At 34.9% G+C, this 24968-nt stretch overlaps 1 protein-coding gene across 3 annotated transcripts; it reads right to left on the bottom strand.

Moving 5' to 3' along the window:
• Positions 1–399: 399 nt before the first annotated feature.
• Positions 400–24898, bottom strand: LOC126775216 (coronin-6). Of its 3 annotated transcripts, none has more exons than XM_050497004.1 (13): positions 24811–24898; positions 24513–24650; positions 23693–23890; positions 11743–11865; positions 10369–10512; positions 9580–9710; positions 9357–9464; positions 8903–9077; positions 8578–8641; positions 8278–8366; positions 8012–8152; positions 5834–6013; positions 400–3733 (listed from the first exon to the last, which is right to left on the bottom strand). In XM_050497004.1, the coding sequence occupies exons 1-13, from the start codon at positions 24826–24828 to the stop codon at positions 3539–3541; spliced, it is 1704 nt and encodes a 567-aa protein (XP_050352961.1). In that variant the 5' UTR covers positions 24829–24898; the 3' UTR covers positions 400–3538. The 3 variants fall into 3 exon arrangements, with proteins under 3 accessions (XP_050352961.1, XP_050352960.1, XP_050352963.1); XM_050497003.1 differs by having other exon boundaries at positions 5834–6034; XM_050497006.1 differs by lacking the exons at positions 24513–24650; positions 24811–24898 and adding an exon at positions 24037–24210 and having other exon boundaries at positions 5834–6034.
• Positions 24899–24968: the final 70 nt, after the last annotated feature.

Consider the following 24968-nt stretch of genomic DNA (forward strand, 5'->3'; position numbering starts at 1 on the left):
TTGAATTTTGAGCTCTAAGAATATCTTTTTTAAATAATTTAATTGACCGATTAAAATATATCAATGCGTGAGTATTTTTTATTATATAGTGAGAAAACGCGTGATAGTGTAGAGTTTGCAGTTTATTTTTATTATAAACTGTAATTTGTTTATTTATTGTCAGTCTGGTTTTTTTTTGTTTATTACCTGTTTCGTTGTAAATACATGTAAGGTGTAGCCAGTATCGAGTGATACTGAGCAATAAACATAGTGACAATACAATTAACTTTGTATATAAAGCAACTTTGTTTCTTATATTATAAATAAATAAATCTCCCCATAATTTCGTTATAAAATCTCCTCTTAACTTCTAAGAATAGTGATCGAGACCAATTAGGGTAAGGAAAATAATACGAGCAATGAAAATAGTAAAATAGACATTTATTTCTGTTCAACTTTCATAATTGCAACATTTGATCTGAGTATTTATCTAACACAACAAGGCACTTAACACCTACTTATGAATTACAATCGTATTGTCCTTTACGAAGCATTAATAACAGTAATGATTCACTTCATTGACAGAATATAACTCAAACGTTTTATTTATATTGTTTGAAAATGTCATTATACTTTGATCTGCGACATTTTTTTTAAATATTGTTATAGAAAAGAATTACTCTGTCAATGAAAACAGGATTAAAAACTCATGTAAATATTTAGCACGTTTCATTTAGCACCAGTTCGAAAAAACGTTAAGCTTATTAAAACAAGTCAAATAACAACAAATTATCGAAAGATTTTATTACATAGTGAGACATATACCTCTAATAAATTGAGAAGTAAGAAGTTCCAGTATAGAATCGCTTCTTTAGTTGAGAAATATTGTAATATATAATTTGTGATGTTTTAAATGTCAACAACTAATTTATTAATTATCATAACATCGGGATATTGAATTTATTATTATTTATCAATCATATACATTTTATCTATTAAATGTAAACATTAAAATTTTCAAATATAATTTCGATATTGTGCGCTAATATTTTACTATTTTCAATAATGACCACATTTTATTAAAAACGGCTTATATTTACACGACATTTCGTCTGTATGTACGAAAAATAATGGTCATTTTCATTTAGTATAAAAGCGACAGGCCTTATTCGATTATATTTCAAAATAATTTTGTTAACTGGCAATATTTAAATCTATCAATTTTTAAATTAATATGAATATTTTACCAATTTGAGCACTGAATAAATGTAATTTGGCACTTTATGTTTTTTTCTTTTTTTTTTATCACAAACGTTTTACATATTGCCATTTATGAACAAAATACATTAACTAAACGGCATTATACAGTATTGTCGCGAATAACAGTTACAATAAGTACACAATAGCTCATTATTCCTGCGTTTAAATACGCGGTTAGGCAAAAGAAAAAAAAACATAATAGTAATATAAAACGAAGCTTCACATACAAAATACAAGAAATAATTTACACGAAGTCCTTGAAGGTAAAGCATTTCATACAAACTAATACCATACACTGCCTTGTCATGATCTTAAATATAGAACATCTAAAATTACGCCATCTTAAAATTAGAAAAAAAGAATCGTCATAATAATAATACTATTTATTTAAACTATAATACTTGCTGCCCAGAGTGAGACAGCATAACTTAACCTGTCAAATGTCAATTTAATGTGACGTGACTAGCTGTCAAATACACCGAGTTATGACCGCAAGGGTCACAACGGTCCACGGGATTTTGTGTTAAAAACGTTTGAAATTAAAGGCCACTTCGCTTTATCATAACAATGTGTTTTCTTAATAATCTAATGTGAAAAATATGAATCGCTAAAATTGTCGAAAATATAAAAAGTTACAAGCTAAATTTGAGCCAATGTTGGCCAAATACGCAAGCAGTATATATATAGATAATTAACCTTTTAAATGTGAGGAGGGTAGCACTATAAAAATATTTTAAATGTTAGTATGGAGTTAACTAACTAGCACTAATACGATAAATAATGCACTGAGTCAGTAATTATTTTAAAGCGATTTTCGAATCTATAAGCACCGTTACTGGACTCCTAACCTAAAGCAGGGAATACACCGCGCGAGATCTTCACATATTTGATAAAATAATCGAGAATTTTATATTTAACTATAATTTGCTCATTATTATAATTTTTTTTTTTTTAATTATGTGAAAATGTCAATTAAACCTCTCGCAGTGCTTCGCGATGGGTGGTTTCGTACTATAATTCTGCATTTAACTCAAATATGGCACAAGATGCCGTGAAAATTAACAAAGAAATTTTTAAAATTTTTTAATTTTCCAATTTCAAAGATTCATTGTCGACTCAATAGGCGTCATCTTGTTTCATATTTTTACATGAAAGTATACTAAATTTCTTTAAAAAAAAAAGTAAAATAAATAAATATAGCATATTGCTTCAGCATTAATAGCTAGATGAAAAGTTGATAGGATACTTGATTTTTTCAAATTTATTGTCATATTAATTATCTGAAGGATAATACACACTTTTTAATAATAAAATAAATTTATTACGAATATACAAAAGTGCGCACGCGTCTCGATAAACATTAACGTTAAATCACTCTTCTATATTGAGTAAATGACTAAATGCAATAATTGTACATCACCAATAATTATAAATCCGATTTCGTGACGTAAACTGCGTCGATATAAGGCACAATGTTGATATCACTATTCACTTAATATTTACAATGTAATAAATAAATGATTTATAAAGACAAAGGTTTCCTAAAAGTTGTTTTGAAGATAGAATTTATCAAAGATAAGCTGTAATTATTAGTAGATAAATATTATTAATATTATATATATAAATATTGACATCACAAATTCTATTCTTATTATATATATTTATTATCATTGTGCGTAGCATTGCCACATGCCATAATCAACAGTAGTTCAATATTTTACTAGCAAAGTCAACGATTTAGTTGGAAGCAGTTAATATTATTTATAAAATTTGTTATATAATTATCATGGTGTTATTTTTGCATGTGGCATGCACTTGTTACCAATATAATAGTGTGAATAGTATAGTTCCTACATTGAAAAGAAAACCGTCATCCCTTCTCTATTCGTATAAAAGTTTCGTCTGTTTAATTAGTTTAAAACGAAACAGTTATTTTTTGGCCAAACGTTTAAAATGTAGTTTTCTATATATGACAGCGAATTGTGTAAGATTTTTTTAAAGCAAATCTATTAATTTATAATCAATCGCACTTATTCATCTTTGAATTAAATCAACATTTACATTATTATATTATTATGGTTGGAACTTCTTCATTTAAATTTTTTTTTCTATAAACAATATTCTCAATTCCAAAAATCAAAATAACAAATACAAAGCCAATAAATAAAAAAAACATTCACATCGACTCTTATCTATACACAATTCGACTCAAAATTAAAAAAAAATCAGAAGTTGTAAAAAATTGGTCTATATCGCACACGTTTCACATTCTGCTGGCAATCATTTGTTCGATGCGGACTCAAACCTCGTCCGGCGCCATGGCGTCGTCGTGGTTGTTAGGGGGCGAGGGCGGGGAGGGGGCGGGCGGCGAAGGTGCGGGGGGCGCCAGGCCCGCCTTCACTGTCGCCTCCAGCGCACGGATACGGTTTTCCTGCTTTACGATCACGGACTTCAGCTTGCGGATCTCCTCGACTAGGTCGGACAACTGCTTCTCCTGTAATATTATCATTACTTTTAGTCGAATTGTTTGAAATAAAATATTTTTATTTCTTGTTTACAATTTTCAACTTGTCATTTGAAATCGTCATTTTGCAAGAACTAATCAAATTCGGCGTGGCAGTCGCGCGCGACCGGCGTCGGCGAGCGCTCGGGCTCGTCGCTAGCGAGTGGTATCGTGTCGGTAACTCACCACCATGGCGGTGAAGGCGGACGGGTGCGTGGCGGAGGCGGGCGTGGAGACGTGGCTGTTACGCGCGGCCGGCGTGGGCGAGCGCTCGGGCTCGTCGCTAGCGAGTGGTATCGTGTCGGTAACTCACCACCATGGCGGTGAAGGCGGGCGGCGGCGTGGCGGAGGCGGGCGTGGCGGCGTGGCTGTCGCGCGCGGCCGGCGTGGGCGAGCGCTCGGGCTCGTCGCTAGCGAGTGGTATCGTGTCGGTAACTCACCACCATGGCGGTGAAGGCGGGCGGCGGCGTGGCGGAGGCGGGCGTGGCGGCGTGGCTGTCGCGCGCGGCCGGCGTGGGCGAGCGCTCGGGCTCGTCGCTAGCGAGTGGTATCGTGTCGGTAACTCACCACCATGGCGGTGAAGGCGGGCGGCGGCGTGGCGGAGGCGGGCGTGGCGGCGTGGCTGTCGCGCGCGGCCGGCGTGGGCGAGCGCTCGGGCTCGTCGCTAGCGAGTGGTATCGTGTCGGTAACTCACCACCATGGCGGTGAAGGCGGGCGGCGGCGTGGCGGAGGCGGGCGTGGCGGCGTGGCTGTCGCGCGCGGCCGGCGTGGGCGAGCGCTCGGGCTCGTCGCTAGCGAGTGGTATCGTGTCGGTAACTCACCACCATGGCGGTGAAGGCGGGCGGCGGCGTGGCGGAGGCGTGCGTGGCGGCGTGGCTGTCGCGCGCGGCCGGCGTGGGCGAGCGCTCGGGCTCGTCGCTAGCGAGTGGTATCGTGTCGGTAACTCACCACCATGGCGGTGAAGGCGGGCGGCGGCGTGGCGGAGGCGGGCGTGGCGGCGTGGCTGTCGCGCGCGGCCGGCGTGGGCGAGCGCTCGGGCTCGTCGCTAGCGAGTGGTATCGTGTCGGTAACTCACCACCATGGCGGTGAAGGCGGGCGGCGGCGTGGCGGAGGCGGGCGTGGCGGCGTGGCTGTCGCGCGCGGCCGGCGTGGGCGAGCGCTCGGGCTCGTCGCTAGCGAGTGGTATCGTGTCGGTAACTCACCACCATGGCGGTGAAGGCGGGCGGCGGCGTGGCGGAGGCGGGCGTGGCGGCGTGGCTGTCGCGCGCGGCCGGCGTGGGCGAGCGCTCGGGCTCGTCGCTAGCGAGTGGTATCGTGTCGGTAACTCACCACCATGGCGGTGAAGGCGGGCGGCGGCGTGGCGGAGGCGGGCGTGGCGGCGTGGCTGTCGCGCGCGGCCGGCGTGGGCGAGCGCTCGGGCTCGTCGCTAGCGAGTGGTATCGTGTCGGTAACTCACCACCATGGCGGTGAAGGCGGGCGGCGGCGTGGCGGAGGCGGGCGTGGCGGCGTGGCTGTCGCGCGCGGCCGGCGTGGGCGAGCGCTCGGGCTCCTCGCTAGCGAGTGGTATCGTGTCGGTAACTCACCACCATGGCGGTGAAGGCGGGCGGCGGCGTGGCGGAGGCGGGCGTGGCGGCGTGGCTGTCGCGCGCGGCCGGCGTGGGCGAGCGCTCGGGCTCGTCGCTAGCGAGTGGTATCGTGTCGGTAACTCACCACCATGGCGGTGAAGGCGGGCGGCGGCGTGGCGGAGGCGGGCGTGGCGGCGTGGCTGTCGCGCGCGGCCGGCGTGGGCGAGCGCTCGGGCTCGTCGCTAGCGAGTGGTATCGTGTCGGTAACTCACCACCATGGCGGTGAAGGCGGGCGGCGGCGTGGCGGAGGCGGGCGTGGCGGCGTGGCTGTCGCGCGCGGCCGGCGTGGGCGAGCGCTCGGGCTCGTCGCTAGCGAGTGGTATCGTGTCGGTAACTCACCACCATGGCGGTGAAGGCGGGCGGCGGCGTGGCGGAGGCGGGCGTGGCGGCGTGGCTGTCGCGCGCGGCCGGCGTGGGCGAGCGCTCGGGCTCGTCGCTAGCGAGTGGTATCGTGTCGGTAACTCACCACCATGGCGGTGAAGGCGGGCGGCGGCGTGGCGGAGGCGGGCGTGGCGGCGTGGCTGTCGCGCGCGGCCGGCGTGGGCGAGCGCTCGGGCTCCTTGTCGCGCTCGCGGTCGCGCGGCGTGGCCAGCGCGTTCCGCTTGGTGACGGTGAGCGTGGTGGAGCGCCCGGCCACGTACCCGCCCTGCACAAGCAGCGCGCGCTCCTGCAGTTTGGTTAGGTATCACCTAGCCTATAGCATCTGTCTTTTTCGTTCCTGTTGGCTTTCGTGGTGGGGAGGGCATTCTAATTTAAACTACATGAGATTTATACGTTTTCGAATCTTTATATACACTTTAAGTCAAATAAGTTTTTTTTTTTAAATAACGCATTTTAGATTTACTTTATTAAAAAAAAATACAAGTAGTATCAAAGATAATCGGAAAAATGGCAAAAAGTTTCGGTTTATAAAATTAAAAACTCAGTGAGAAAAAATAATTAAAAAGGGTATGTTATTTAAAACGGATAAGAAATCTAAGTTAGTAACGAAGAAAACGATTAAGTTCACAACACACCATTCATGTATTGTTAGAGACAAGCCAACAGAAACATTCATAATGACAAATGCTAAGATGTCATCGTCTGGTATACGCGTGTCAAGGCCGAACATAATTTTAATAAGTGGACAAACATACATTATTAAAGTAATAATTTAATATTACGTTAACAACACATAGTTTGCAAAAAAAAAGATTGCAAAGAATTTAGCTGAATGTCTACAGTTTTAGTTATTTTTGATTTGTTTATGATAAAAAAAACTGTTTTAAAAATAATCCGTCTTAAAATTATATTGGCCTTGTAAATTGATTATAGAACAGTCGATCAGTCTTTAATAAAGCCCAACAAACCGCTGTTCATAATTCGTATGTTAAACACTATTACTGTTGAAGCTTTACTTACCTGAATCAATGTTACCATCTACAATCAATCACAATGATAGGATGAGTACAGATAATTAAACAACTATGACTTTGAATGAACGATATCAAAGGTAATCTGTGGTATGTTTTTGAAAAATTATATTTTGAATGTCGTTGAAGTCATTATGAACTTTAAAAGAAAGAAAAAAAAGAACATATTTCACTTAACAATTATTATTAATCAAGCAGATCACATGGAAAATGAATCTAAGCTTTGTTCTTTTGTATCTTTACTCATCCTGCTATTGTAGTATAATAGGAAAATGGAAGACATGCTAGAGAACATCAAAAATCATAGCAAGATAAACATTAATTTGAAATACAATAATTTTATTGTTTTAAATTTATTTGTGCAATTAAATTTAAGGGAATGTTTAATATATATATATATATATATAATTTGTCCACATGAAGTTGAAATTATTAAAAATGCACAAATATTTTTAAGTTCAAAAGATGATTATCAAATAAATAATACAATAAAAATCCCACAACTGTCTTTCTATATATAGAATACAAACCTTTGGATTAATATGAAGGGATACAAATGGAAAGTAATAAGGAGAGCTCATTTGCTTTTATTTTAATTACGGACAAGCACCGCTGAATTTTCATGTGTTTAACTTGTGTTTATAATTTATATCGTGCGATGGTGAAGGAAAATATCGAGAGGAAATACATGTGTCAAAATTGTCACATTTGTATTCCAATCCACATTGGAGTAGCATGTTGGAATAAGTTCCAGCATTTTTCTCAAAAAAAGAGGAGGCCTTAGTTAGGAGAGATCTATACTTATATTATAAATGTGTAAGTAAGTCTGTCTATCTGTTACGCTTTCGCTAAGCCATTGAACCGAATTTGATGAAATTTTGTATGAACCAAGCTTGAACCCCAATAATGGACATAGGCTACTTTCTTATACCTAACGGGTATAAAATGTAGCCTATAATGTCCTGAAGGTAGGCCCTATCCCTACCATGCGGTCTTTTAGTAGTAGTACTCAATAAAAATAATATTTCATTTGACAGTATAACTTATTTGTAACACGTAAGATATGTAAGTATCATTCTCTTCCTCGGATTTAGATAAGATATATATGAAATCAAATTGTAATTATAGGTTCATCACAAAACTGGTAATAATTGGTCACGATCATTTAAGCAGTAGCTTCTGAGGAAGGTGGTAGATGTTGAAGGGCGGGTAGTGGGGACGGGAGGGGGTACCTTAAGTGACATAGTGCAGGGCTCCGCGTCCTCGCCCGCGAGCCACTCGTCCGCGGTGAGGCTGGCCTCGTCGCTCAGCGTGTCGGGGTACAGGTCCTCCTGGAACAGCTCCGACTTTCGCGGAACCGTCATCGAGATCACCTACAGAGAATGGAACGACACAGAAAGGTGTTCATTCAAATATTTTGCTACCTAACATTTTAAGTCAGATTTACAGCAAATTAATAAATGCATGTAAAATGTTATAAAAGGCGACAAAATTATACCTGACACAGGCCGGAGTTGTTAAGGCGGTAGAACTTTGCGATCTCACACGTAGCCACGTCGCAGCCTCGCTTCGGCATCATGCCAATACCTGGAAACAAAACGTTTATTAAATATTATATTAAAGTCCATCATGTAATGTGGGTATGTTTGTATTATGTGTATATAAGAACTCGTAACGTCCGTCCGTATATAACACCTGCCTCCCCTTATACGCGGGCATAAATTAGTTTTGAAGTACTTGTACATATATGAAAGAATTTAAAATAATAATTTACATAAAATTATAAAATAAATCTTACCTCTCTGTGGATCAGGCGTCTGGAAAGTGTTGATGTAGTGCACGAAGGGTGGCTCGGGAGTCACCTACGACAAATACTCTTCAGAAATACTCCCAAGGGACTTATTAAAGTCGTCATTATCTTCAATCGGTTTTATAAAATCATTATCATTCGTTTGGTTTTTTATTATTTATTTGGTGTGTTATATAAACTGTACAAGATAAATAATTACCAGGCTTTAATAGCCGATCACTTGCCTATAATAACTATATATATTTTTAGTGAATGTAATCGATTTCAATTATCTCAATTTTCGTAGTTAAAAAGTCTTTTCGTCGGTACTCACCTCGAAGTACCTAATGACGGAGTCGCCTTTCCCGCAGAGGTAGATGAGGTTGGTGTCGGGGTCGTAGAGCGGGAACATGACTCCGTTGCTGGTGTCGATCTCCACGGTCACGATGGGCTCGTTGAGCGCGTCCGGCGTGCGCAACGAGTACTGGCGCTCCGACATGCGGCTGAACCTGCGGGCGCGCTCACTGATCGGCGGGTGTGGCTCCAACAACACAGGCGATCACACCACTAGGTGGATCGTATCGTGTGCGTAGGTAATCTATTTCTTATTTAAAATCGTATTATAGTTGAAGATCAATCGAGCTGTCGTAATTAAAATTACATATGATATTTTACTTGGAGTTGAATATAATATCGGCTTAATCGTGAAGGTAATGAAAGTAAGAAATTGACAATGGTTAAAGTGATTTTAATTGATAAATGAAAACTTATTTAAACAAAGTTCTTACCCAGTAGTGAAAACGAGACCATGTTTAAGGAATATAGCGCGGGACGCCTTGCTGCCTTCATGTGCAATCGCTTCCGATTCGACTTCACCTTTGCGAGGATCGATTATTCTGAATCATAGGTTAACTTGTATTTTTAAAAAAATTGTTATAATTTGTTCACATCATATAACAATATAGACAACACAACGAAATTATATTTCGACTATATTACATGGTAATTTACCTAATCTTCTTGTCTCGGCAGGTGGTGAGGAGCTTGGAACCAGTCCAGTTCCAGCAGGCGGAGTAGATGAGGTCCGGATGACAGTCCAGGCTTATCAGCACTTCCCCCGTACCCACGTTCCATATCGCTATCTATTGAAATATATTGTACGACATATTTGTATATTTCATTAAATATTTATCGAAGAAATTATTTAATATTCACGACCAAGAATGCAATGGTCACGCGAAAATGATTGGATCGAATCACGTAGAACACAGAATGATAATTACTTGATAAGAAAATCTGTTAATTTTGGAAAACGTCCTTTTTGATTTGAAATGACTCTACTCCACCTGATGGTAAGTGGTAGTAGAGTCCAAACGCGACGACGGCAAGTACAGTCGGGAAGAATGTTCTGCACTAGTGTCATCATTCCTTGTTAAGACTATAAACCAGCAGTTACTGAATACTAATTATATCATTGTATTAGTTTATTTTGTATATATATATTTTTTTATAGAATATCAAGGCGGACGAGCACATGGGCCACCTGATTGTAAGTGGTCACCAACGCCTTTAGACATTGCGCCACCAACCTTGGGAACTAAGATGTTATGTCCCTTGGTCCTGTTATTACACTGACTAACTCACCCTTCAAACTGGAACACAACAATACCAAGTACTGCTGTTTTGCGGTAGAATATCTTATGAGTGGGTGGTACCTACCAATACGAGCTTGCACAAAGCCCTACCACCAGTAAATATATAAAACTTTCATCTGTTATCATTTTTATTTATTAAACTTACCTGGTTATCAGAACCCGCTGTGAGTAACACATTCTGTGCTGTCGGATGCCACAGCACGAGGCCGACGCGTCGCTGATGGTACACTAGATCCACCACTGGCTCTGTCAGTGTACGGGAAAGCCCACCGTCCGGGATCTGCCACACCTGTGGACGATGCATAACATTCTTATTGTTTTTGTGTGGGTATGATATAATTATTGATTTTTATTAATCAACATTAAGGTATACATGAAAAGACAAATTAAAATAAATAAATAATCGAGTCAAAACAAAAACATTACACTAAAATGAATTAAATTTAGTACACTTAATTGTATTGTCATACGAATCAAGTGTGCAAGGATTTACCTCCAACAATTGGATGTTTCAAAATACATTTGAATAATTTGAGCTACAAATGCTAACAGATGAAGTTAAATAAAAGCTTATAAAAAGAGAGAGATACATACACCTATTTCAAGTCACTCGATTTTGAGTGTGAAACCATATTCTCACTCAACAATGCTTTTTATAACTTATTTCGATATAAATTTGACCAAGCCAGTGTTATATGACCAGCACAAGTGACATACGTTGACTAATTGATGCAACGCCTTATATAATGCTTCAGACTGTTTTTGAATAAAGCTTAGTATGTATCAGAAAATCTGTTTGTCAGAGGTTTTATAGTATAACAATAATACATACTACATTTATGATACTATTTGTACAAGTATTTAAGAAGTAGTAAGAAAAATGAAACTAAATTCTACGAAATAGATGATGACTAACGTCCGACTCCCATGTCGGGTGCCCATTTGATAATAGGGAGCTGATGCTTCAGTATCATAATCAACCCTATAAAAACGCTCATATTAATAAAATATGTCTTAAAAGAGGCGATAAATCTTTCGTAAACTACTTCATTAACATTATGACATAGCTTGTATGATGTGAAAAAAATGTATATAATGTTAATGTTATAATTGTATGTATATAATGTTGTAAATTCCGACGTTCCCGGGTTCAAGCTGATCGAGTAAATTAAAAGTTATTTGAATGTTTTGTCAAGAATTTCTCAGTAGCAGTTCGAAATTTAAGACTTGGCAAAGCTTATAATCCTGTGGCGCAGAAAACACGTTAAGCTTTTTGTACTGAACCTGAACTCTCACAGGTCCACTCGAATTGCCGTTCCATCGGAGCAGGAGAGTGAGGTTGAAAGTTCAGCTGTGTTTACGCACACAAATAAGCACTTTATTTTACTGCGCAGTTGGCTATTTAAAAACAACCGCCGAGGCCAGGGAGGTCAGCAGGACATCATTATATTACTTATGTGTGTTTCTGTGGTGTTCCTTTTTGATAAACACTGACTATCTCCACCTTACGCGAACATACTTTAACAACGCAGTCTTCAGAGCCGCTAGCGATGACATTGTCGTTGTGGGGACACCACGCGATGTCAAGTACGGGACCCTTGTGTCCACCCACCAGCGGGTGATCGGCGGGGATGCGCCCGACCTGTAAGAGGGGAAACAGATTGAAAGCTGTTTAAATATTATAAGAGATTGCTATTTGTTACTAATGATATCAAGATTGTATATTTGGCACAAATCTGTTTTTATCATGTTACCTTACCTAGAATCCTTAAAATTGTGGCATGCAATAGGTATATTACTTCCTTTTTCTTCCTTATAAAAATGTGTAATTATTATTTAGTATTTATTTTTATAGGCTTCTTAACAAAAGAAATCGTAACAGCATAAATAATATTTGTATGGTATAGTAATATATCTCGTGCTTTACAGTGAAGGAAAACATCGTGAGGAAACCTGCATGTGTCTAATTTCACTGAAATTCTGCCACATGTGAATTCTACCAACCCGCATTGGAGCAGCGTGGTAGAATAAGCTCCAAACCTTCTCCTCAAAAAGAGGAGAGGAGGCCTTTAGCCCAGCAGTGGGACATTCACAGGCTGTTACAGATACGGATAGTAATATAAATACAACATATAGAATATAGAAAGAAGATGATGATGATAACGATAAATATACATACACCTATTTAATATTAAAGTATATTATAAAGCAATGTAATAATAATATATATATTTAATTAAATACTCTTTATGTTGTCGAGAAATTATAAGTAGCATAGACCTAACGGAACTACATACATTTAATTTCACGCTAGCAAAACAGTAAGAAAAATCTAGAATTATTTAAAATTTACTTAATTAAATGTTTTAAAAAGAAGATAAATTTAATTTACTAGTAAAAAAAAATGTACTTTATTTGTAGAATGTTCGACATTACCGTATTATTAACCAAAAATCAGCCAACCAAGACGCCTATGAGTTCGTAAAACTTTTATACACTAGAGCAGGTCATTGATCTCAACTTTTCACTAACACTAAGAAATTGCAATGCACTATTTGGAACATTATATTGTAATGCCTAAGCCAGTGAACGCAAACCAAGCATAGACATACAAACTTAAAGAAAACCCAATGCATATTGCGCTCAGAGACAGGAATTATCAATTGCGCCGCTGATTGCATTCGTCTGTAGTTCGTTAGTTTTTCTTTCTTTAAGTTTAAAATAGGTAGGTAGATTGGCAAATGAGCCACCGGTGGTCACCAACGCTCATAGGCATAGGCACTGTAAGAAATATAAACCATCCATTACATACAATGTGCCACCGACTTGGGGAACACAGATGTTATGACCCTCGTGCGTGATATCTGGCTAACTTTTCAAAGTACTATTCGTATTCATTTTAGATGTTTATCTGATTATACTAAACAATTAATTCAAGCTATAACTTTATAATCGTTTACAAAGAGTTGATTTTAAAACTAATATTTCTAATTGGAAACTTATTCCAAAAAAAACATATCGGACGTTTTGTGCTGCGTTTTATTGGCGTTCGAGTGACGTTACGCAGAATAAGCGAACGACACGTCCCATTACGAACAGTTAATAAAAAAAATAAGAATTAGGGTAGGATTTATATACAATATGTATGGTTGTATCGTTTTGTTTTACAAATAAGAGTGCGTTTTTTAAATCTTTACAGAGCAGTTTCTTTAAAGTAATGCTTGTTTGTTTTATTCATTTTTAATCCTAAATAATTTTTTTATATATTTAAGATTTGACGTTAAATTAAAAAAAAGTGAGTCATAATAAATAATCTAGTTAGATGAGTCATGATATATAAAAATTAAATCAGCTTAATTTAACTGAGAAAAAAATGGCGTATAAAATATACATCATTATTACTATACCTACTAGCTTTATCAGATTACGTATTGTACAGGCATGAAGTTGATTATTTCATATTTGGAGAAGTTTTCATTTTGCACGTCATACGATTTCGTTTATTCTATTCTATTAACACAATACAAGAATATATGTACACATACTTAGATGATGAGAAACGTCGAGTTTTAGGACTTTATTGTATATATTTGATCGTGTATTTATTTTATTTGAGAAATAGAGTAAATACTGACTTTCTTGGCGTTTTTTGTCTGCTGTACATAATGGTGGTGAATTTACGTTTCATTAAAAATGAAAAATGAATTTCACGTGATGATTAAAAAATTCTTATACTAAATAAGTTTACTTGAATCTAAACAAATAAATAAAATGGTATGTATGTCTGTGGTATCAAAATAACTCCCTTCTTTAATATATAATATGGCTAATTGCAAGTTACTAAAATTAAAGCATTATTTTTATTTTTATCTGTCTGTTCCTTCGGGGATAATCTTTTTTTTTATAGAATAGGAAGGCGGACAAGCATTTGGACCACCTGATGGTAAGTGGTCACCAACACCCTTAGACATTGGCATTGTAAGAAATGTCAACCATCGCTTACATATCCAATGAGCCACCAACCTTGGGAACTAAGATTTTATGTCCCTTGTGCCTGTAACTACACTGGCTCACTCACCCTTCAAACCGGAATACAACAATACCAAGTACTGCTATTTTGCGGTAGAATATCTGATGAGTGGGTGATACCTACCCAGACGAGCTTGCACAAAGCCCTACCACCAGTAAATCTTTTAACATGTATGTATTGCAAAATACCGGTTATTTCATCCAAATTACCTTAAAATTAAATCAATACAATCTATCAAAAAATATAATTTATATCAATCAATGTTGTGTTATATCAAGTTAAAATGTACGTATAATTATTATTTTATGTTTGTATTAAACGTAATTTGATTATTTTTCCAAGCAATGAATAAAATTCAAAGTCGATTGACGTTCAGTTGATTGTTGTTTAACTTTTTAATGCGATTCATTCAGCGCATGACCCAAATAAATGGTACAATTCTTGGCAGGAGCCCGGGTGTGGTGAAGGCACATACGCGATGGTAATGACCACTTTCACTGAATTATTTGCTGCGCGATTTTGAAAGTCACTTTCTTATCAACGATTTTAAGAATTGTAATTATGTTTTTTTTTAATTTTTATTCGACAATAAAAACGGAAAATCCTTGTTAAATGTTTTATACAGTGTTAAGTGCCAAATTGCTTACGTGATTAAGCATTAAAAAAACGACTGACAGATATACTTGTATCGTAATGTTAATATACTTCGTATTAGTCCATATGTCCTTTGCTAGTAACTGAAATAACTTTAAAACTTTGAGATTCTTTTCTTTATATTAAAATCACTTTTACGTAAAATTACAAATATCTGTATGAATGCGATATATATTTACAAATATTTAGTAAATAGGTGTTCCGATTTGGTAAACAGCAGCGTAGTATTACGAGTTGCTTAGGTGACACTCGAGGACTCGTGAGACAATTAAAAAGCCACCGATGCTTCCTAGCAACTGAAATTAATTAAAAAAAAGCAAAAACGTAACGCTTGTTGAGTATGTATTTTTGTATAGCTGTAATTATAATATCACTCAAGTTTAAATCACAGTTAAAACATTATTTGCTTATTTTGTGGCGGCCGAATATTTTACCTGTTTATTAATTTGTCATTTATTGATATGTATCACTTCCTTAACGGCAGCTACACAGAATTTTTTTTTATGTAACTAAATAACCGCTATTCTACGACCAGAGTAAAAAATAAAGAGTCTAAGTCACATTGCAATATTATTTTTTCACTGTTTGCTCAATGGTCAAAATTTGATTTTTTCTTTTATGGATAAAAGCTCTTCAACCGTTACCAAACAAAAAAAAAACAGTTTAAAAAGAGAGGAATAAGGTTACCGAACGGTTTTGTCTTTGCCTTTATATAATACAGAAGATAATTGGTCGTACCTATGAGGCAACCCGTAAGTGTAAATCCAAGTTTTCACTTCAAGACACCGTTTGCGTTTTCGACGAACGTTGAAAATTAAAGATCTTTTTGAAACAAATTATTTTTTCATTTTACTTAAACGAAACAGATAATTCTCAATTTACGACATGTATTTAAAAAAAAGCGTTTATATTCTTTTTATAATTTAATTAAAAACATTGTATTACTTTTTTATTGAGCAACCTAACTTAGCTGCTATCTTTTCTGGACTAATTGTATTGGTTATTGAGCCTTAGCAGAGATGTCCTAGATTCTAGTTCAGCCTTATGTGTACGAGAAAGGAACTTAATATGATTATATTATAATTATTATATGGAATGTTTTTCAGCCAATCGTACTTTCTAATTGAACAAATTGATAAAGCTTAAAATAATGTCGACTGAATGTATGTACTACCGACTGTCGAGTACCAAGAAGCAAGATTAGTTTCATTTGATCTGACTCGTCAAGATACACGCTCGTTCCCACGCTGCGCCGCCAATCTGTCTGTCGTCTGGTTTATATTTATCGAAAAGTGGCGCGGTGCAGCCTTCTACGATCTATATAACGTGCTACTTAAAACCTTATTTTTCCTACGAATATCTCAGTCCATATACTAAAATCGCTTACACTATATTTTTAGTTTGTTTATATTTATGAATTATTTCACTAAGCTTTCCTATACAAATACCATTCAACACATGTTAAATACATCAAATTAACATTTGTATTTTTATTTTGCAAGTAATAATATTATTTGTTATATCATATTACTCGTATCGCTAACTTTACTCGCTGTCTGAAGATACTTTTGGTACTTATGTGCACACGCACGGCATAATGGCGCGACGCCAAATAAAACTTTACTGCATAGCGCACCGTTGTGTCAACTCGTTTAATTTAGCCTATGACTCACGATATTCACACATTTTTAAATATTAATCGATCGAATTAAAAACGTCATTAAACACCGCCAAGGAATTAGTAATTCAATAACAAAGTTCGCCATTCCAACGGAAAAGCAATTCAGCTCGTGTCACATCTAAATTTAGAAGTGTAATAAATTAGTTCCTTAAATAGAACGACAAATCCAAGATGCGAATTTCGTCATTGATGACACTATCATGAAGCATTCGCTAAGATTAGAAACACGCGTCAAGTAAATAATAACATCAACTATTAATTATTCGCTTTAACATATTCATATTGTTAAACAATACAGCCTTTTTTGAATATCTTCTCAATCTGTCATAGTTTGATAGAAATTAGTGTCGAATCGCAAAATAGCAATGCATAGTATTGTTGTGTTCTGGCTTGAAGGGTGATTGAGCCAGTGTAACTACAGGCTCAGTCACAAGGGATATAATATATTAGTTTCCTAAGTTGGTGACATATTGGAGATGTAACGCATTGTTAATATTATTTACAGTTCCAATGTATATGTGGTGAGTTTTTATTATTAGATGAAAAAGTCCGCTAACCTATTTTATATAAATAAAAACAAAATCCCTAAACAACAATTAGTAAAGCCGTGTGAATCGCAGTTGACAGTAAGTTTTGATCAACGACGGCAACTTATAATATTATAATACTTTTGTTCATAAATATATATACATATATATATAATGAATTTTTGATCGTATTTGTTTAAAAGTTTTTAATTACTGTAATCTTTAGATACTTAAAATAACACGTACAGTAGAGTCATGTAAGAACAAACTCGAAATTCACCACAGAGCAAGATTTAAAAGCCAGAAAGTAATATGCAACATTAATAATAATAATTATAACAATAAATTAGGACACACATTTAAAGGACGGACGTATTAAATTAGCAAATCACGTAAGTTGGTTTACAACATTTTAAGAGTAGTGAGTCCCCACAGAAAGGCTTTTGATATGATTTAATTACTTGAAAGGTTGTTTTTAATTTAGTGAAATCATTGTTTATTTGTATGTTACCTAGACGTTATGGAATATTTTTTTATCTTCTCGAATAAACGGTTTTCACATTTTAGAATTGTTGTTGCACACGCGCGCCGCACGCTTTTCTTGTCGCGCGTGGGTGGGCCCTCAATTTCCGTCCGCTGCCGAATTATTACCTCACATTTGTATAAATAACTGAATAAAATTTTAAATAATAGTATAATTTCTATCCTATTGGCGTTTGACTTTATTGAAATTAATACCTTAAATATTTGATATGTCACGTGGTAGATGATTCACGAAAGAAAGAATATCACTCGTAGTTGCCTTAAACGAAAAAAACGACACTGTAGAATGAAAACATTATAATATATCCAACATAATATAACTCGTACAACATAAAACTAAAACATGTTTAATGTTTCTGCAAAATCCATAAAATTTTCGATGATAAACTTTCCCTTCCCTTTGCATGTGTATAATGTATTTATTACATAGCAAAGTAGTAATAAAATTGCGCACTTTTCTAAATATAGGTCACGTACCAAATATAACGTGCACTAAATTTACGTTTAAATTTGGAATGAAACACCTGTGGCGTTTCATACTTTTTAAATGTTCTGCAAACTTTGATGAACATCATTCAAGCTGACGTCGGTTTCAAATGACAAACAATGTGTTAAGTAAACGATACTGCTCACTATTTATAGTATCGGTTTTGTTTGAGTCGATTATTTTCCGTTTAGCTTCTAAGCTATATATTGTTTAACATAAGGCTTATATACAATTAGTGAATTCATGGATGCAAAGATACAAAACAAATACAAAAATAGACGAAAAGTTTTTCTTTGGTGGTTCTTCTCAGATTGGTTTAAATATCAAAAGTAATTGTAATGCCTTGTACATTGAATAAGTGAATTCGGATTAACTTTTATTATCCTAACTAATATTACAAATGTGGTAGTGTGTTTATTTTTTACGCTTTCACTAACCACTCAAATGATTTTTATGAAATTTTGCATAAGAAAGAACATTACCTGCATCGCGCGGGCGAAGATACAAGTGACCAAAACATCTTAGACGCTATTGGTGGCGCATTGCGCAACGAGTACGTAGAGATTGGTTCATATTTACAAAAGAACCAATGTCTATGAGGTGAGCTCTTACCGTTATTACCGTTAACACATTCTTAAACGTCAGTAGATTTCAAACTAAATTATAGGATTCGAAAGCACCTTGAAAGGCCTACTAAAATACCTAGACCATTGTGGCCTCTGTTTTATCTAGTACTCTGAACTGCTTCGTTTTTTTTTTATAGACAAACAACTTTCAATCAACATTGAGTCACAGGAAAATGATATAAGAAATGAAACGATCGACGCGTAGAGAAAATAACCACCGATATATGAATGAGTTAATTAGCTTCAATTTAGAACCGAACAACTCATAGACATTTAAAGATGAAAGGCTGAACGTGACATGCCATTACATAATTTATTTTCAGCCTAGATAGTTTTATATTTTCCAATGATATGATGATAAGGACGATGTCCTTCTGACCGATTTCGGCTATTGCGGCCATTCTCAAGAGAGATTAGCCAAACGAGCAGGACATATAGTGCACAAGTGCGTGCACAAACACAGGTACACTCTCAATTCTCTTGCTCTCATAATCCGATGAGACGGCAATCCAACACAAGTGGTAAGAGTTCAGGCGCCGGACCAACGGCTTTACGTTCTTTTCGAGGACCGGACGCTACTGCTCATGAAGGCGGGGCAAGAACGATCAACGAGGGTGAAACCGCGCGGAGCAGGTAGTACTCATATATTTATATATATATATATGTATAGTCATGCACTAAAACTGTAAACGGGGCTTTGTATAAACATAGTTTTTTTAAATATTATCTTTGCACACGTTTGCCGTAACAATTGTGTTTAATTGAAAACAATACTGATTGCCTGGCACGTTACGTATTTACATATTCACATTGAAACATTTTTATACCGACCTGACTGTAATTGTGAATTAGGCTGTAGATCTATTTAACTCACGTATAAACACTGAATTGTGGTAAGTATGTGGGTCGCGTTATTTGCTTTTATTGTTATTTATTGCTACGCTTGGACTTGACACACATAAGTGTCGCTGATTGAACATTTAAGGATGTTCTTGAAGACCAGTATTATATCTAGTTAATGTATGGGTATTATATATCTAATATATTTACATAGAATATTCAGGAAGTAAAAATTTATAGTCCCAAACCCAGGTGTACTTTTATGATTCACCTTGAACCATGTTCACAAGTCATTTTTATAAAAAAAAGAAAAAGATAATTGAATTTGTGTTTACGAGTCTGTAATTAAAGATGTAAGGGTATGTACGTGACAACTCTCATGCTACGTATAATAACGCATTAACAAGATAATCTTTGTTTACTTAGTATCGAAAATATACATAATTTGTTATTAATAGTATTATTTCTTTGATTTTGACTATCGCTCTGACATCCTAATTGTCTATTAAATTAAAGCAGTTTGAAGTTGTTTTGTTTTTCTATTATATAAATATATTATTGTATAAACATAAGTTATATGAATTTTATTCAACACAAAATCTATTGAAATTAACTGTATCTATTAAATAAAAGTTTAAGAGCATTTCTGAAAAAAGTTACCAGATAAAAATAATAATAATATATTTTATTAATTTAGTCTTTATTCTATGTAATGCGATCAACTTTAGGCAAACGTTTCAATGTCTAATTGATTTGATAACAATTTGTATTTCAAATGAATGTATTTCATTTAATGGTGCCGTTTTTGTCGTAATTATCTGTGTATATCGACTTGTTAGGTGTGTCATATAAATATTTATACAATGTAGTCATCACTCTCATAATCTTCCGTAATTAAGAACGTCATACATATATATCATAAAATACTGTTCGAGACAATTGCAGCCTTTTTATATTTCAAATTGTTATTGATATACCAATCAATATTAAGGTTTATATATAAGAAAATCATAAATTACATAAAAAATACGACAAAGATGTTATAAATGAAAAAACAATAGAATATAAATTCTCATCATCGTTACAAACGCGAACCATACATAAGCCTGTTGACAACGAGTTACGAGCGATTATGACACATTCTTAGGAATCCACACAAAAAGTTAGTAAACATTCCCAGAATCGATATCTTTCCCTATTGTCGAACATGCATTGTCCCATATCTGGTTGCACAATGTGACTAAGAACGTTGAAAAGATAAAAGGTTATAACCGATACACACAAAAATATACCTTAACGATTTAAATATAACTTGTAAAATCGAATGTTATCATTGTCAAATTACATATATAAACATTTGTGGCTGACTGTACCGCATTGTTCGATTGATAATGCATTTCGGTGCTTCCTGCAAGATAAAATGTGATAGCGATTTTCCTGATATTATAGAAAAAAAAAAACATTCTGATGTCGATTTCCGAACTGCGAATATTTGACTGTTTTTTTAAATATAAGGCATAATGCATAATATACATAGTTTCCACCTGCGGCTGCGACCATATGTGGAGGGGAGAGTTTATGTACTTTTCTTCTTCTTATACCCTCCTATTTACATGTTTATGTAAAATTTCATGATCATTGGTTCAGTAGTTATGACATGAAAGTGTAAAAAATAAACAAACTATAATATTAAGTAGGTAAAGACTTAGTAAATTAGAGATACAAAGTATTTCCTATCTTATTATTATTACAATGTCTGTTTAGATATCTCAATCTGTGTTACTCGGTTACGTCTTAAAGGCTAAATGGATTTAGCTGAACATGGTTTAAGAAACCAAAAAAGGACATAAACAATACATGAGAATATTTTACATAATTGCATTTAGCTGTAAAAATAATGGATATAAAACTTAAAACAAGAAATCAGATATAATAAATTTATAAATCCTGTTTAACAACAATTTTAATATGAAGCTGCGTTTAAGGTTATCATTTAATTGTCCTATAAATAATTTTATACTTAATAAATTATAATAGTTTATAATTCAAAACATTTTTATATTTTTAAATGAACAATATTATTCATGTATGAAAATAACGATATACAGTTAAGAGACTGCAAAATTTATCCAGTATGAAATTAAAACAGTTATAATTTCAGCAAGTTTTTATAATGAAGACCGTTCTCTCATTTTATTTGTTACTAGGGAATGAAGATAAGATTATAAAATTTATACAATTATAATAAATACTTGGACCATGTCCTATTGGACTAATTGTTATGATTATTATAGAATGTTGTTTATATTAAATAAATAAATTGGTAAGTAAAGTATATTAGTTAGTAAAGTATACTTTAATGAATTTATTTATTTTCAATTTTTGTTTTAACAATAAAGAAATTATCCTCAAAACTCTATATATATATTTTTTTTTTGTGTACCTCGGAAATGGCTGTTATGATTTAGTTACATTTTTTGTATTGAGTTAAACATTCCTTTTTAAATTTATCTATAAAATAAACAAATTTATATAGCAATAGCATCATCAAATCAAAATCAAATCAACAGCCAATCATTGTCCACTGCCTTCCGCATTCAGTTATAGCATCATCATAGTAATCTAAATACTGTACCTAGTATGTACCTACATATTGTTTATTAATTTTGTTTGTTAATTACAGTATAATAGATGTATAATATTTAATTATTTCCTCATTTACTTACACATACAATACCAATACATTTGTTGGTAAATATATGACTTAATACATTTATCAAACACCGCAGGAGATTAGATAAGAAAACATATATTTAAAATATTTGAGATTATGTAATTTGGTTATTTACAATAAAATGTTATATATTATATACTAGATGTACATTTTATCTTTTGTTGTATGCTAATAAGTTAATCCTTATTTCTACGACCTAACTATGGTATACCTTATTTTTTAATTAAGTAATTTTTGGCAAATGAGGCCAAAAGCGTAAATATTGAATTCCTTTTTTGACTATGTACTGAAACAATATAAGTTAAAATTTTGTAAAATAAGGATTATATATTCTACTAAATAATACCATATTTTCTTATTAGTTATTAAACATTAAAATAACCAAACCAAAACGAAAATAATTACAGAATAACTACAGTTAGAAGAGAAAAGCAACTGTATGATAATTTTTTTACTGTAATAATATTAATGTTTCATAAAATTTATTTTAAAGATATGTAATTAAAAATAAAAACTCCAAGCATTATACAGACGAGTTGCTTAGCATTTTTATATTATAAATTATGAAATTTTATTTTAGGCTGAAAGTTTTTTTTTAATATCATTAATTAATATTACCCTATAGCAACTGTTTTAGCTATAAATTATTTGATGTCATGTTTTGATTTCAAATATACACTTGTATGTAAATCACATTTATGTCCACATCCCATTAATCTTGGAGATATTTTGGACGCAATCCACAACAAGATTTACAACAGGATAATCCATAAATATATTACAAGTATAATGAGAAAAATTACTTATATATTTTATTGCTTCTAAATCTACATTTTTGCTTAAAAATTCCCTTATTAAGGGTTGTTTTAGAGAGATTGATGTCAGCTTTGAGACCACCTTTTCGCATTTATTAATACTATAGCCTAATTCTATGCAGAATATTTGTAAGATATTAAGAGGTCTTGTGTGCAATAAAGCTAAATAGTTTTGCATGTTTCAATTTACTTTTTTTAAAACTAGTAGTAAGCTTTGTCCAAATATACTAGATATTGGGCTATAAGTCTTTGCTGAAATATTGTTTGAACTGAATTAAATGGGAATAAATGTGAATATTATAATTGAAAATTTCGATCTATTACTAATAAATAATAATAAATTGAATAGTTAATTATTAGTTTTAGTAGTAAAATGATATATATTTATCATATATATAAATAAGCATTGATATTACTTTAATTTGAAAAAATATACATTTAACGTTAATATTGATAATATCCTTTTTTTGGAATGTTATACATAATCCCATTTAGAAGACTTGGATATATTTGTTTCTATATAAAAACTTACCTTATTGTGAGGTAAGACTATGAAGGCGCCTCCACCAGCAGATTCAACGATGATAGCCAGAAATTTGGGGTTCACTGCACAAAACGTAGAGTCCCACGAACTCTTGGATACTCTGATGTTATCATAACACTGTTCCCTTTTCAGGGCTTGCCCATAAACGTGGCGGAATTTTGAACTACGAACCACTCTAAACGACATCTGTAAACGAAAATACGCGCATTTACAAACAGAACTATACACACTGTGATTTATCCGAATAATTTCACTTAAAACATAACCTATACGCCAGTTCTTGTCTGACCTATATTGACATTAGCAATAACGATTAATAAATTTTAACTCACATTTAAATATAAGAAGAAATTATAATATTTACACTAAAAATTGCAATGAAATCATTTGAATATAACTCAAAGAATTATAGAAAATAAAATTGAGAGCTGCTAAGGTTCGAAGGGAGGACGGTTGGGAAAACGAGCGAACTCCATATTTGGTAATGCCTACAGCGACTGCATTTACTGATTATAAATTGCGAAAGATAAGGTGGATCTGTCAATATGGATTAGACAAGTACTTTTACAAATTAATAAATACATTTACGGTGAAGTTTTATTTATAAATATTATAATTTAAATGTTTAGTTTGTAATAATGTTTAAAAAAAACTTTATTTCTGAACGCAAAAGAAAAATGTCAAGCTTATACCAATTAAAACTGCGTTCGTTTTAAATACAAAATACCTACTTAAAAATTTAAATGTGTGACTGTTAAAAATAATAGTAAAATCTTAAATCACATTATTTTGAGAAGACTTTACTCACTTTTGCTGGTTGTAATCGAGAATCTGGTTTCTTACATTCTTGTGCATGGTAACTGTGACAACGTTCCCTTCCTACCCTCTTTGATATTGGTGCTCGTCTTATATTCGGACTTGTGAAACTATTATGTCTTTTTATATCCTATTAAAATAATACAAATATAGAGTACTGTTTTCGATTTTTGTATGCTTTAGAATATATTTAATTTTAAAAGTATTTAGCAGATTGCTATTATTATAGTATATTTAAGTTTTTAAACTAGAAATATGCGCCATTTTATATATTTAAATAAGTAACTTACTGCTACATCAACTTCCATCTTATTAATTTAAGCTCGAACCTTATCTAAAATGTCCACTTAATCTTTTAAGCAACGAGAAAAAAATCTACTAAATAATGTAACACTTAATTATCGAACACTAGACCAATCAGAGGGTAGATATACATATTTTTGAAAAT

Source organism: Nymphalis io, chromosome 18 (genome assembly GCF_905147045.1).
Source record: "Nymphalis io chromosome 18, ilAglIoxx1.1, whole genome shotgun sequence".
Taxonomy (NCBI): domain Eukaryota; kingdom Metazoa; phylum Arthropoda; class Insecta; order Lepidoptera; family Nymphalidae; genus Nymphalis; species Nymphalis io.

What these genes read in the sequence shown, in the direction of transcription:
- LOC126775216 (XM_050497003.1), bottom strand. An exon ending in CCGTCATTAGGTACTTCGAG is followed by an intron (nt 8,642 to 8,902) that starts GTGAGTACCGAC and finishes TATTTGTCGTAG; the next exon opens with GTGACTCCCGAGCCACCCTT. An exon ending in CCTGCACTATGTCACTTAAG is followed by an intron (nt 6,035 to 8,011) that starts GTACCCCCTCCC and finishes ACCAAACTGCAG; the next exon opens with GAGCGCGCGCTGCTTGTGCA.